Here is a 13257-nt window from a genome sequence, read left to right as displayed (position 1 = left end):
AATTTGGGGTTAATCAGAGGCATCAGGCATGAGTTTGAATGTGATTGCTTTATTCTGAACAAAGCCACATCGCCTATTCAGAGTGTGTGTACACTTGTGCAACCACCTTGTCTCAGTTGTCACCGCCTTTCTGCATCACTAGTGTGTGCGTGTGTCTTATGTATGCTTGGGACATCTTTGCGGCGTGGCAAAGTTCGTGTCAAAAATAACGAGCGTCATCTCAGGCCATTTAAAATGCAGCCGGCGCCGTCTGCCGTTTCGGTCCTCTTTATATAAACGCTGGTGGCTTTAACAACTTCGGCGAGCGGCACGCTCATTGACACGGGTGCTCACTCTCCTCCATTTCTAATCACGCGGCAGGGCCCGGGAGGACCGCTATTCCATGTTGCGGCATGAGCGTGACTGCGGAGAGGTCCGCTCTGCGGTCACGCGTCATCTGTGCGGGCTGACGCCATTCCGTGTATCTAATAATACGGAGAACTGGACTGGATTTAACAACTACAGACTTTTGGATATGAAGACAAATTCTTCCGGCATGTTTACACTTCCAGCAATCGAACGTGGGAGGCAGTTTCCTGCTCATGCGCCAAGGCTCCATGGTTGACGCAAACTTTCTGCTCGATTTTTCACACTACTGAAAATCTGTGTGACCTACACACTTATTTTTTTCCACTCGGAACTATAGAACAGGTTTCACGGTTACCATTTTCCGATCAGATCACGAAGGGGGAACAAACAAATCACACTTGCCACACCTAGCACCACAGGATAATCGCTCAGGGTAAGCTTTTTAGCGTCTGTGGCTGAACTCGGTGTTTACCACACACACGAGAATTTCCGATCGGAAATATTGAACAGGATTAACAACGGATGGGATTGTCAACCCCTGAACATTTTCAAAGCAGAATAGGGAAGAAAACACCCTACACCACAGAATAATCGCTAATGATAATCTTTTGGAGACGTCCGACAATCCGGCCTTCTCTTTCTTTGATCGTGAAAGAGGAAAAGTGCTCAATTAAGGCCTGTTGATCAGTGTGTGGATACCGCATTGAACAATGTTGACGTTCCTCTTTTAGCGTCCGTGGCTCGGGTGAACTCTTTTGACTACACACACAATAATTTGCGATCGTAAATATTGAACAGGTTTAACATCTACGATTGTCTGCACCAGAACATTTTCAAAGCACCTCAGGGATGGAAATCAGTCTTAACACAACCTACACTACAGAATAACCACTGCTAATCGGTCCGATAATCGGACCGTAGCTCTTTTTTATTTTTATTTATTTATTTATTTTTTACACCAGATAGAAAAAACGTTCACTTACTGTGTGGATAGTATTGATGCGTCCTCTTTTATTTTCAGGTTACTACTTTGAAATCCCATCGATCGGAGCCATCCGAATCAACACCCAGGTGAGATGTACAAGATTACAACACGACTATATGGAAATGAATGAAGATGACTTTTGAAGAGGCTCATTTCCTTTTTCATTCCCTCAATGGTTACGACACAGTAATATGCCTTGGGCGCTCTTCTCAGGTGAATGACTTTACAAGGGAAGTAACGGTGTTTCACTTGAAGTAGGTTCTGACTTTTCTTGGAGAATCTTTTCTTTCACTCCCTCACACACACCACGGGGTCCCTCTTGCTTGCTTGAGGCATGGCAAGTTTACGGAAGGCCTGCAGAGAAGCCCATTCCAGTTTGTAGATATTGTCTCACACACACATCTTTTCTCTGCCCCTTCAGAGCCACAGGAGTCCTACAAGATTAAAGATCAAAGATGAATCTTAATCGTGGGATCACTGCGTCTGTTATTATTCGCACAAATAAGCTGCCTTTTTTGTATGCCAAAAATTCAGATCAATTTTAGCAAATGTGTGTATCCTCTTGAAAATGTATGTTTTGTTTTTTTTAGCGGTCTTAAGCACAAACTCTTTGCTCTAGTAGACTTTCTGGCATGATCGAAGCTATTAGAAAAAGCCATGGCGATAATGGCCTCGAAACGCCAAGCAGGGCCGCTGTGACTTTATACGACGCTGGCTCCTTTGCGCCACAAATTTGTGCTCGCTACCATCTTTATGTGCCCTACATTGTTCTAGCCAGGCGTAAAATTTCCCCTATATCCCGTGAAAAGGTCTGGCTGTCACTATCCTGATGGAATATCTCCCCGTGGTGCGTTCAAGCGGACTTTTATCGAGCCAGTAATAGAATAGGTTACGCCTGTCAGAGTCTCGCGGTTCGGCCGATGAAAGCAAACAGTCAGGCGCTTGACGCCGACGTGGGCGTGCACTCGGACAGGACGCCCCCACCTGTGGATTTCAAGGGTATATACTCAAAAGGTCCAAATTTACAAACATATTTCCTTTTCTTTGCGTTCGCTGTATCATGGTGTTATTTTATTCAGAATTCTTTTTTCTTTTTCTTATCATGACTATGGTTTAGTATGGTTTTTGTGTTTTTATTGGTATTTTCGTGGATTACAGTACAGTGGTGAGGTATTTGAGCTGTCTGCAGTTTTTTTTTATCATTTTTTTTAAGATGAGAAATAGTTTTTTGTAATTGTAATTGTAACACAAAACACTTGTCAAATTATCCTTTTTCATTGAAATGAATGGAAAAGCCATTAATCTTTTCAAGGCCCCATAAAAACGCCGGCCAAAAAAAAAGATTTTTTTTTTTTTTAATTTGTAAAAAAAATTGCATCCTACAGTATTGTACTTTATAAATACATACAGTACGAACAGAATTGGAAACAGATTTTAAACTGTGCATCAAGATTTCATGGCTTAATTCATTTTGCGGCCCCTTCTGGTATGTGGGCCGTGGCCACCACAGACAAGTATATTCGATACATAAAGTACATATATACGTACTACTCAGTAAGCTGCAGTAATATTAGTTGTTTCTCACAAAAGGTAAAGATTATATACCTGTGAGTATTGTCTATGTATGTTTCAACACTTACTGTTTGTGTAAATATCAAAATATCCGTTGTTAAAGGGTTAGAAAACCACAAAGTCTATGCTTGTTTCATTAACCGTCTTAGGCATCTTTGGGAATATATTACTGTATGTTTTTATAGAGTACAATATTATAGAGTGCTATTTTTCTTATTAGAAACATGTTGGAAATTTTAAGATTTTTTTTTTTTGTTTTGTTTTGGCGGGAGCTGTATGCGTACAAGCCAAAGTCAACTTTCCATAATATGCCCCCTTTAAAATGCCACAAGTGCACGCTCTCCATATCTTTATGTTGAGCTTTATCTAAAATGAGCGTGAATGAATGAGGTTTTGAAAAACAAAAGCTCAGCTTGTAATGTATTGTATTCTTAAAATCTCACCCCAATTCACAATCGCCGTGAGACTTTTGTCACAATGCCAGCGTTGACATTGGAGTCATCTAGGGGAGAAATGGCCCTGTTTGCACGTCGTGCCTTTGGCACCCTTAATGTGTTTTTAATAGCTCCTTCATAATGATGAACTGTAGCCTTGAGTGGCTTGCCGAGGCTTTACGCTGCCAATGACCTCGCTGCTTTATGTGGCCACCGAGGCAGGAGCGCTTTTATAGTATTATGAATATTTGAAGGCTCTCGTGTTTTAACACAAGCTCTATAAAGCTCCAGCATGTGTGTTTTACTGCTCTTGTGTGTTTACCGTGTGGTCTCAGGAGTACTTGGATGTCCTGGGACGTCCCATGGTGCTGGCCGGCTCCAAAGCCAAACAGGTGCAGTGGACCAACGTCTACCAGGATGCTTTGGTGAGGGGAAAATGCACGGAGAGAGAAAATCTTAAACGGAGTTCACGTCTTGATCGTGTTTTTGTTTTTGGTCCATTTTGTCGTTCTCCAGGGGTTGGGCCTAGTCATCACGGGGACCATGCCGGTCTTCAACCTCACTGCTGATAGTGCAAGCGCGCAGGTACAGTGCATGAGATGAAGCTTACATTTGATTAAGAGGATGGAAATGTATTTCGTTTCTCTCACAGAATGAATAAAGTATCCTACCGACCAACCTTTTCCTTTCTACCTACCTAGCCAACTACCTTCCTTCTTTCTACTTTTTCCTGCCTGCCTGCCTACCTACCTAAATACCTTCCTAAATTCCTACCTATCTTTTTTTCTACCTACCAACCTACCATTTTTGCTCCCTATAACTACCTTTTTTCCTTCCTACCTTTCGTCTTTCTTTCCTACCTGCCTTCCTCCCAACCTACCTTCCTTCTGAGCTTCCAACCTACCTTTTCCCTGCCATTTGTCTATTTTGTAGTTCTGATCTGAGCCTGAAATAGAAATGGGAAAAATCAAGCATTTCGTGTGTGTGTGTGTTTAAATCGTACTTAGCCACTTGGACCTGCAGTGTAACTCCAGCCTTAGTTGTATGTTGACCATAGTCAGCCATTGCCAATACCCAATGCCCAGTAGCTGTGGCTTTTCAGGCCAACACCGCCCCCCGAGGGTGACGGCTGGCATGAAAAACACCTTTCTGTAACAGTTATCGCCCAGACGACATTTTGCATCCATCTTTCAGCATCCTTAAACCCAGTATTTACTTTGAGCTTATCACCGAGGCGTAAAAGAGATAGAAGTGATTAGATCTAAAGTAGGCGCTAATCAGATGGCGACCCATAGTGAGAACTCGGAAAAGCCTCTTCAGGCTCTGTGTAATGCTGAGTGTGTTCTCCCCGATACAGAACCAGCTCATCCTTGGAGTCATGGGCGTGGATATCGCCATCAACGAGATCAAAAAGAAGACGCCCACGTACAGAGTGAGCATGATGGACATCCAAACACGTTGCACTCCTCGGAACGAGTTCAGGATATTGGGCTAAAATTAAAATGCACTGTACCCATTCCAGGCGAACTTGATTTGACCTTGACACTTTTGCATGTCTGACTTATTCAATGTTTGTGTACTTTTTGCTCAACTTGCTGTTCTCTAACAAGGAGCTAAATGGCAAAATTCACAACAGGTAGTGGAAAAATCTTATGTTCATCTGGAAATTTCATCCAAAAGCCCAATATTCTGAACTTTTTGTGTGTAAGGTACAGTATGTGTTTACGCATGGACTCTCGCTTGTTTTGCCACACAGCTCGGCGCCAACGGTTACACCTTTGCGACCGATCCAAACGGTTACGTGCTGCTCCACCCCAACCTGCGACCTAAGGTGTGTGCATCTATAGAACTGCTGATGCTAGATTGGTTGCTTCCCTTATTTATAAGTGTCTGTGTTCTCTCGCAGATCATCAACTTCAGGGAGCCTGTCACGCTGGACTTTCTCGACGCAGAACTGGAGGACAGCAACAAGGAGGAAGTAAGACCATTCCTCGTCTTGAGAACATTGCGTCATTTGTAACCTCGAATCATTGTATGTTCTTCATAAAATGAAGATTCGCTGTGCAATAATCACCACTATACAGCAGTTCATCTATCGCATACTGCATCGCAACTTTTTACAGGGTGGGCCCGCGATGAACAGTACACTGTACAGTGTACTACTAAATACTGTCATTTATGTGACATGGGTTCGAGACTACGTGCATGGTACATGCATGGTGTTGATGCTTTGCTGATTATTCTTTGTCCATTATGTTAAAAGACCACAGTAAATCAATCCAAACATGATACGATACTCTGTTTTAATTGCTTTGCCGCCATCTTGTGGCATCCATAGGCAATTACAAATACTTTCTTGGTGGGTGGGTGTCAATTATTCGCAAATTTGTTCCATTTACGGCAGGTCTCGGTCCCCTGTTCACTGTATAGCCAGTATATATTTTGGCCCATTAATAGTAATCTTTTGTTTGTTAGACTTTGTGTTTTCACCATGTCTTTCTCTTTTTCCATTCCCTCCTCAGATCCGAAGACAAATGATTGATGGCAAATCTGGGCAGCGGAAAATCAAGACGCTCATTAAGTCAGTTGATGAGGCAAGTCGTCAATAACAAAGCTGCTCCGTCATGAATGTTTTCCTGCCAATTACTTAGGGGAAAAAAACTGTGTGACGCGATGTTGTGGCTATCCGCAGAGGTACATCGACGAGGCCGTGCGAACGTACACGTGGACGCCGGTGGAGGGCACAGACTACAGGTTGGCCGTACATCTATTGATAATACTTGAACTGACATTTGGAATTAGACACAGTATTTGTAGTACATAAATCATAATTTTCGGACCAACTAACGTGGAGTTGGATAGTTTCCTGAGCAATCAGTGTTTGCATTGGACACATTGCCAAATATGAATAGCCCCTGCTCCGATCAACTTCACCAAAAAAGTATGTTGCGGTTATCTGATGCTAACGCTAAACCGTGCTAACACCGCAACCCTGCTGAACTTTGCCACGATTTCACCCATTTCACGTAACTCGGTTTGTAAATGAATTAAAATCCGAAATGCTCGCTCACAGACATTTCGCAAATAGGCAGCTAACAAGAGGTTAGTTGTTTCATTTATACTCCATAGGTGGACTGGCCCTCCAGAGACCCAACAAGCCATTTAAGTACATTTTTCCATCATGTGTCCCCTTTAAAGCTGTGTAAAATATGTTGACAATGACTCAAAACACAGCATTATGTGGAACTATAACATTTAGGTACTGTGCTACAGCGGAAGAAAATAAAAAGGGCAGAATTTTTGTATTGGATATCATTAAATTGAGCGAGTGGTCATCGTGGTGTGGCTGGTCGCCATAAACACTCAACTGTCAATATGACGTATTTTCTTTATTCTAATGTATCCAGTAGTGTAAGCACCGAGTTAATTTTCTGCTTCATATGACACATCCTACACCACAAATGGTTAAGGGACCTACTTTGCTTGTAGGAGGACAGAATGCTAATATTGCTAGATTTTTAAAATGCATTCATTACTTTGTAAAGAAGCGCTACAGGTGAAAGATGAATAGCTAGTGTAGAAGAAGAAAATAATTTGAATATGGATGTGCCCTGTGATTGGCTTGCAACTCGCTCAGGCTGAACTAGATGCCGCTTCTCTCGCCAAATGTCATATGGGATAGACTCCCGTTCTCCCGCTCTGGATGCTGACGAGAACACCAAGTATAGAAAACAGATGGATGTGCCATGTGGACCCCGCTTCTATCGCCAAAAGTCAGCTGTAATCGGCTCCAGCTAACCCGTGACCCTCGTGAGCTCGAAGGGTATTGAAAATGGATGGACGTGCCCTTTGAATGATTGGCAACCAGTCCAAGGTGTATCCCACTTCTCTTGCCAAAAGTCCACCAGGATAGACTTCAGTTCCCTGCGACCTTAATAAGGACAATCGGTACAGAAAATGGACGAATGGCCGAATACTTTTGTCCATATGCTGTCCCTTTAGGTCCCACGATGTATCTGAACTTCGTTTTGCATTTGAGTGTCCCTAATGTTTGTGCATCTGCCTGACTATCTCAGTCTAGGGTTGGTACTGCCCACATATAGCGAGAGCCACATCAAAGCCAACCTTAGCGACCAGATCCTGCAGGTGCAGTGTAAGTACCCTCTCGCCACCAACGCCGGACCACCCTTGTGCTCTCTCTCTTTCTTTCTCTCTCTCTCTCTGTCTCTCGTTCATCTCCGACTTTTATCCCCCGGGATCTCCAACATCACCGTAGGGAACGGAGCGACTCTCCTTTCTCTCCCTCCTCCTCCTCCTCCTCCTCTCGATGCTCCTTAATAGGCAGGATCCAATCTGAGTATCCCTCCTTCCTCCTCCCACCTCCTCCTGTCTCCATGCTGTGCTGTAAAAACAAAACAAAACAAAAAAACGGTGATGTTTTTTCTTCGCTCCGGCTGAAGAAAAAAATGAACTGAAGAGACAGAAAGGTGAAAGCTATGTGACGCCGGTGAAAATAATGGTGACTTTGTACTATTATTTTTTGATTATTATTATGATCATTATTTCTTTTACAAATGCTCTCGCCTCTTCTCCACCGAGCAATGATTCTGAAGCGTGTGTGTTCCAGTATTGTTTGGGGGGGGGGGGGGGGGGAGAATTGTGAAAAGATGCATGCTTTTCACCTCCTTACTGTATGATGCCTACTATGATTTTCTTTCCCTTCTCTGTCGTATGTGTGACTTTGTGTAATGCGTGTGAGCTTTGGAATCATTCAGCACATAAACTCCCACAAGGCCCGAGAGCAGGGCTGCTCATGTGTGGGAGTTTGGGTTTTGTAGGTCCGAATGGGGACACATTGTTGTCTTTCTCATTCTTTCTTTGTTGTACTTCCTCTTGATATTTTTCCACGATAATTATCTTTTTTTTTTTTTTTTTTGCTGTCTTTCTCATTTGCTCCAGCAAATAAGATGTTTGGTTTTCATTTCTTTTAAGCGGGCTCCACGCATATGAATTTTATATCGTATATATCGTCACCAATATTTTTAAACATGAGAAATCACACACGGCAAGGGGGAAAAAACTCAGTGTGCACACACAGCACACCACACACAAAACTATGCACAGATACATATCAATAAATTAGAATACGGTCGAAAAGTCAATTTATTTCAGTACTCATACATTATATAGATTCATTAAACATTTGGGAAATACTTTTCAGAGGGCAAATTCCTGCCTAATTTCTACATTCAAAATCCTTTTTATTTATTCACTTTTTTTTTATTTAACTACCGAACTAAATTGAGCTTTTGACACGATTCTAATTCAATTGAGATGTACCTGAATTCTCCACCAACAATCGCGAGTTGCCTTCACTAAATCAAATTGTTGTAGTACCAAGACTTGATGCCGCAGGGCATCAAGACGGATGGAAAATACGAAGATAAAAAAAGAAATATGCGATTGAATATATTGAACAAGGTTACACTGTTCAGCCCTGAATGTTTTTCAAGCAGACCGGGGAAGAAAAATTACTCTTAACACACCCCACACCACAAGATAATCGCTCAGGATAATCTCTCAAAGATATGTGGGAGAATATGAACTGTGGAAGCTAGGCTAACTGTTAGCTTATCTGGTAACTACATTCCTGTTTTAAATTCTTCTCCTTGTCATGATGAGCTTCAGGTCGCTGACTAATTGTACATTATTTTATATTGTACCGTATATTACAAATTGTAATATTGAAGTCAACTCGGTGTTGTCCATACACGCAAGAATCAGCGATTGTACATGTTGAAAAGATGAAACAATTCCGGTTGTCGGACGTTTCCAAGCAGATTGGGGAGAAAAAAACCCAACAGAAAATCACTTTTAGCACACCCTACACCACAGGATCATCTTTGAGACATCCGACAAATCTTGAGCTAGGGCCATCTGTATGTGTGTATCCCGCTTCACTTGTCTTGTTTGAGTTCAAAAAGTTTTGTTTTTCGTTTTTTTTTTTCTCAAGAACACAATATTTTTATTCAAGCAATAAATTGAATAAAATATTGTCTGTGACCCCCTCCCCCCAAAACCCCCTCCCACCCGATCCCCTGTTTCTTTTCTTGCTCCTTCTCTGATGGATCCACACAGTGTCATACATCCAGGGCAAGTATACTCCATCTTGGTCCACGTTCCCTATACCTTGACTTCCCCTCCTCCTCCTGCCTAGCGCTTCCTCCCTCATCCCGAACCCCCCACCACCTCCCTCCTAACTCCACCCTAACCCCGCCTCCCCCTGTCTGCCTGCCTCTGTACCTGCCCGTCTTTGCCTCCAGGACCCTCTTCTCCCACGTTTAACCTCCTCCTCACCTTTCCTGACATGACGATAAAGGCTCAGTTCTCAGTTCACCTCTGCTGCAGACACACTGAACAGGAAGACATATTCATGTTCCTTCTGTGGATGGCTCCTTTCCCCTCCTGTCTGTCTTTCACCTCTTCTTCACATCCTCTCTTCTCGCACCTCTCTGTCTATTTCTTACAGTGTCACTAATCTGTTAATGTTCATTCTAACATCAAGGCCCAGGAATGAGCAATAGGACAGCTGGATCCATTGGTGATCTCTGCAGATATGCAAACAGTAGTTATTACGGACAGTTTATTAGGTACCGCGGCAGAGTCAGCTAAGATCCAGGACCAGTGCCGTATAGTAAATTCTGCCTTTATAAAGATAATGATGCCCAATTTTAAATGTATCGCATCATGCCGAGAGGAATTTCTGTCCAAAACTAAGATTGTTACGTAGTTTATTAGCTCAAACTGAGCCCGACAACTAGGCGGTGCAATAGGCCTCTTGGAATTATTGTATTGTAGTTTTGCTAAGTTAGGGGCCCGAACATGCCAGAAAACGGATGTATCGTGGCGAAAAAGTATGTATTTTAGGAGTCCTGAACGCTACTTCCCCAAAACTCGATCATTTGCGCAACCTAAAAAGTTAGAAACTATTTCCAGAACAGGCCAGTTGCAATTGATTGAGTGCACTGAGAATGGAAAGAAAATTGCCCCCGGACATCCTTTTCACTGATCTACGCGAAATTGCCGTGGACATGTCTAATGGGAGTGCGAGGACCTGTTCATTACCTTTGTAACGGTAGAATCTTAAAATCAGCTCTTGTATTGGATCTCATTTGATTGTGCATGTATACCTAATGATGTGGTGTTTTGGAATTAGCCATAAGACTCTTAAGGCCATATTTACATAGCATTAGCATTAGTATTAGCATTGCCGTCCATGTAGAACTGGAGTGTCATTCAGTCGAGCACCTACATTTCACGAAGTAGCAGTAATGTGTGTTACATACAATATTAGCTGCCAACTACCAAGCACAGTAAGTATATCATTTGTTTCAACCTGCTGAAATCTGCTTGGCCCCAAGGCATGTGTACTAAAACCACAATAAGTCAAAACAAATTTGGTCTGCTTGGACTCAAATTTTCACGTTCAATTTGACGACATAATTGACAAGAAACTTTTCATGCAGCAGGGAGGTAAGAACAGTGTTGTTAGTGTGTTTGGACAGTGGACACACACCCCATGACACAGGCCTGAGCTGTGTCCAGCCCCCCGTCGGGTCCCCCCCTCAGGTGTCAGCTCAGTGCAGCGACCCGATCTCCTGTGTCGTCCCTCTCTACAATCCCCGTCTCCATCAGCTTGTCCCCCTCACACTCCCCCCGCCACACTCTTTACTCACCCCTCAGACCGCCAGGCGCACGGCCCAACGCTTCCTAAGCGAACCCCGACCCTGGATGGTGCACGGCATTGTGGGCGCAGACTCCCTGGGCACCCCATTGGTAGATCTAAACCTCCAGTGTAAAAAGAAGAGATTTAATTGTTCAGCTTTTGTTAGCGTTGCCCTCAACATGCCCTTCACAATGCAATGCATCTCCTGCGATTATGTGTCTGTCCGAGCCCCCCTGCCCTGGCAGTCTTAGGGGTGACCACCTCCATCAGGACCCCTTGCAAACAGTTGGCCACGTTGATGCCCGCCTGACCAAATTTTCACAGCGCTCTCTGCAACCCTGTGCGGGTCTGAGAAGTCGCTTCCCGGACGCCATGCTGGGTCAAGTCACTTCTCAGACATTCCAAACATGTTGGATTGATCCCTCAGTGAATATTGAATTTTTTAAAGGGGGAAAAAAACAAAAAACATAAAAATCCAAGTTCATCCGTTCAGGTCAGGTTGTATTTGAGGCACCACATTGGCTAACGCAAATGTTTCCCATGATTCCTCAATGCTGCTATGGTAAAAGTCCCGTTGTGTACACCCACCCTCCGCCCCACGAACAGCTGCAAGTCCCCCACTTCCTCGGCCCCCTTTATCCCCTTTCCCGGATAATCTTCCCCCTTTCTGTTGCAGATTTTGAGTCACTGCTGCCAAACAGTTTTGAGTCTGAAGGACATATATTCATTGCTCCCAGGTAGCCTTGTGTGGAACGCTCCTTGTTGTCATTGTTATGTCACATCTCGTCCATGAGTGTTTAATTTGTTTGTGCGTGTGTGTTGCATTGGACTGTTTTCATTGTCACTGATGAGTGATGCCCAAACTTGGCGTTTGTGTCATCAGAATTCACCGTCACTGTGCCCAAGTACAATCCTCCGCGCATGCTGCCACTGCTATGACGCTGCATGATTTGTTTTGCTACTAAATGCGTAAGGCAGGTGGAAGCAGTCTTCATTTTTTATTTTGGCTCCTCAGGGAATACTGCAACGATCTGGAGCTGTCAAGAAACAACACGGAATTCCTGCTCAACTTCATTGCCCTCATGGAGAAAGTGACCCCTGACTCCAAACAATGTCAGTTTGATTTCACCACCAACTTGTTGCAAATTTTACCTGAAATAGCAGCGTAGGTTGAAACTATTTGGAGGGGATAGGGATGAGAGTAATTGACTCCAACCCCCAAATTCTTTTAGTACCAGAAGACTGACCTGTGTGAGGCAGCACGGTGCCACAGGGAATCCAGACAAAACAACAGAAGAGAACAAAGAAAGAGATTTGGGATCAGAAATATGGAACAGGTTTAACATTTATGATTGTGACCACCATTTTCCAAGCAGATCAGGAAGGAAAAATCACTCTTAACACAACCCACACCAAAGGATAAGCAATCACGATAATCTTTTCAAGACATTTATTGAATACATTTCAAAAACATGAATTAAAAAAAATAAGCTAAATAGATTATATGATAAAAGTGATGTTGGTATTTGGCACCATTTGTCTGCTTTTTAATCGGAGGCCCCCAAAAACATTTTGTACAGTTGCTTTAATGTTTACATTGGCAATAGTCATCGTTTCTCATCGTTAACACATTTGACCAAAAAAAAACACCAAAAAAAACATAATTAATCCTCCTAATCTTTTCTGTCTGCTAAAAGCCTGAAATTCCATTATCACCTGTGCAATAGGCCTTCCAAAACTAATTAAACAAAGCCCATTGGGATGTTCTTTTTTTTTTTTTTTTTTTCCCCCTCTACAGGAAACGATAAGCGTGGCTACCTTGTATTCATGTTGGTATTCAGTTTCCGTCCGAATATTTAACTGTGTTCTGTCGTCCTGTTTAGGTGACAATTTGCTCCTTCACAACCTGATTTTGGACACGGGCATCATCAGGCAGCTGGTGGACAAAGTGTGGAAGAACAAAGACTTGAATACGTGAGTACTGAGTGGCAAACACGTCGCACGGACGATGACACTTTCAAGGAAACAGTTCCCAGGTGTCTTAATAGCATGTCTCTCATCAAAATACGACAAGGATAAAAAAAATATAGACATTGTCCTGCTGAAGTTATTATGATGATTCTGGCCTTTGTTACCATGACGACGGAGGACACTCTATTGGACACTTTGTCTCTCCGAGAAGTGTCGTATGT

General features: G+C 43.1%; 1 protein-coding gene across 5 annotated transcripts in view; it reads left to right on the top strand.

Annotated features, from left to right (window-relative positions):
- Positions 1-13257, top strand: part of cacna2d2a (calcium channel, voltage-dependent, alpha 2/delta subunit 2a) — a 202871-nt gene that overhangs the window by 177195 nt on the left and 12419 nt on the right. For 4 of the 5 annotated variants that reach the window (XR_009789987.1, XM_061783406.1, XM_061783403.1 and 1 more), the window contains 13 exons: positions 1370-1419; positions 3675-3764; positions 3856-3924; positions 4697-4771; positions 5096-5170; positions 5246-5317; positions 5862-5933; positions 6032-6093; positions 7416-7492; positions 9478-9492; positions 11742-11802; positions 12081-12178; positions 12949-13039. Coding sequence is in view for 4 of the 5 variants with exons in the window: in XM_061783406.1 (XP_061639390.1) it covers positions 1370-1419; positions 3675-3764; positions 3856-3924; positions 4697-4771; positions 5096-5170; positions 5246-5317; positions 5862-5933; positions 6032-6093; positions 7416-7492; positions 9478-9492; positions 11742-11802; positions 12081-12178; positions 12949-13039 (907 nt within the window). In the remaining variant the exon portion in view is untranslated. The remainder of the gene's footprint in view (positions 1-1369; positions 1420-3674; positions 3765-3855; positions 3925-4696; positions 4772-5095; positions 5171-5245; positions 5318-5861; positions 5934-6031; positions 6094-7415; positions 7493-9477; positions 9493-11741; positions 11803-12080; positions 12179-12948; positions 13040-13257) is intronic. The other variant, XM_061783404.1, reaches the window with a different exon arrangement.

The sequence above is a fragment of the Phyllopteryx taeniolatus genome, chromosome 9 (assembly GCF_024500385.1).
Source record: "Phyllopteryx taeniolatus isolate TA_2022b chromosome 9, UOR_Ptae_1.2, whole genome shotgun sequence".
Taxonomy (NCBI): Eukaryota; Metazoa; Chordata; class Actinopteri; order Syngnathiformes; family Syngnathidae; genus Phyllopteryx; species Phyllopteryx taeniolatus.
This window is presented reverse-complemented; position numbering and strand designations above follow the sequence as displayed.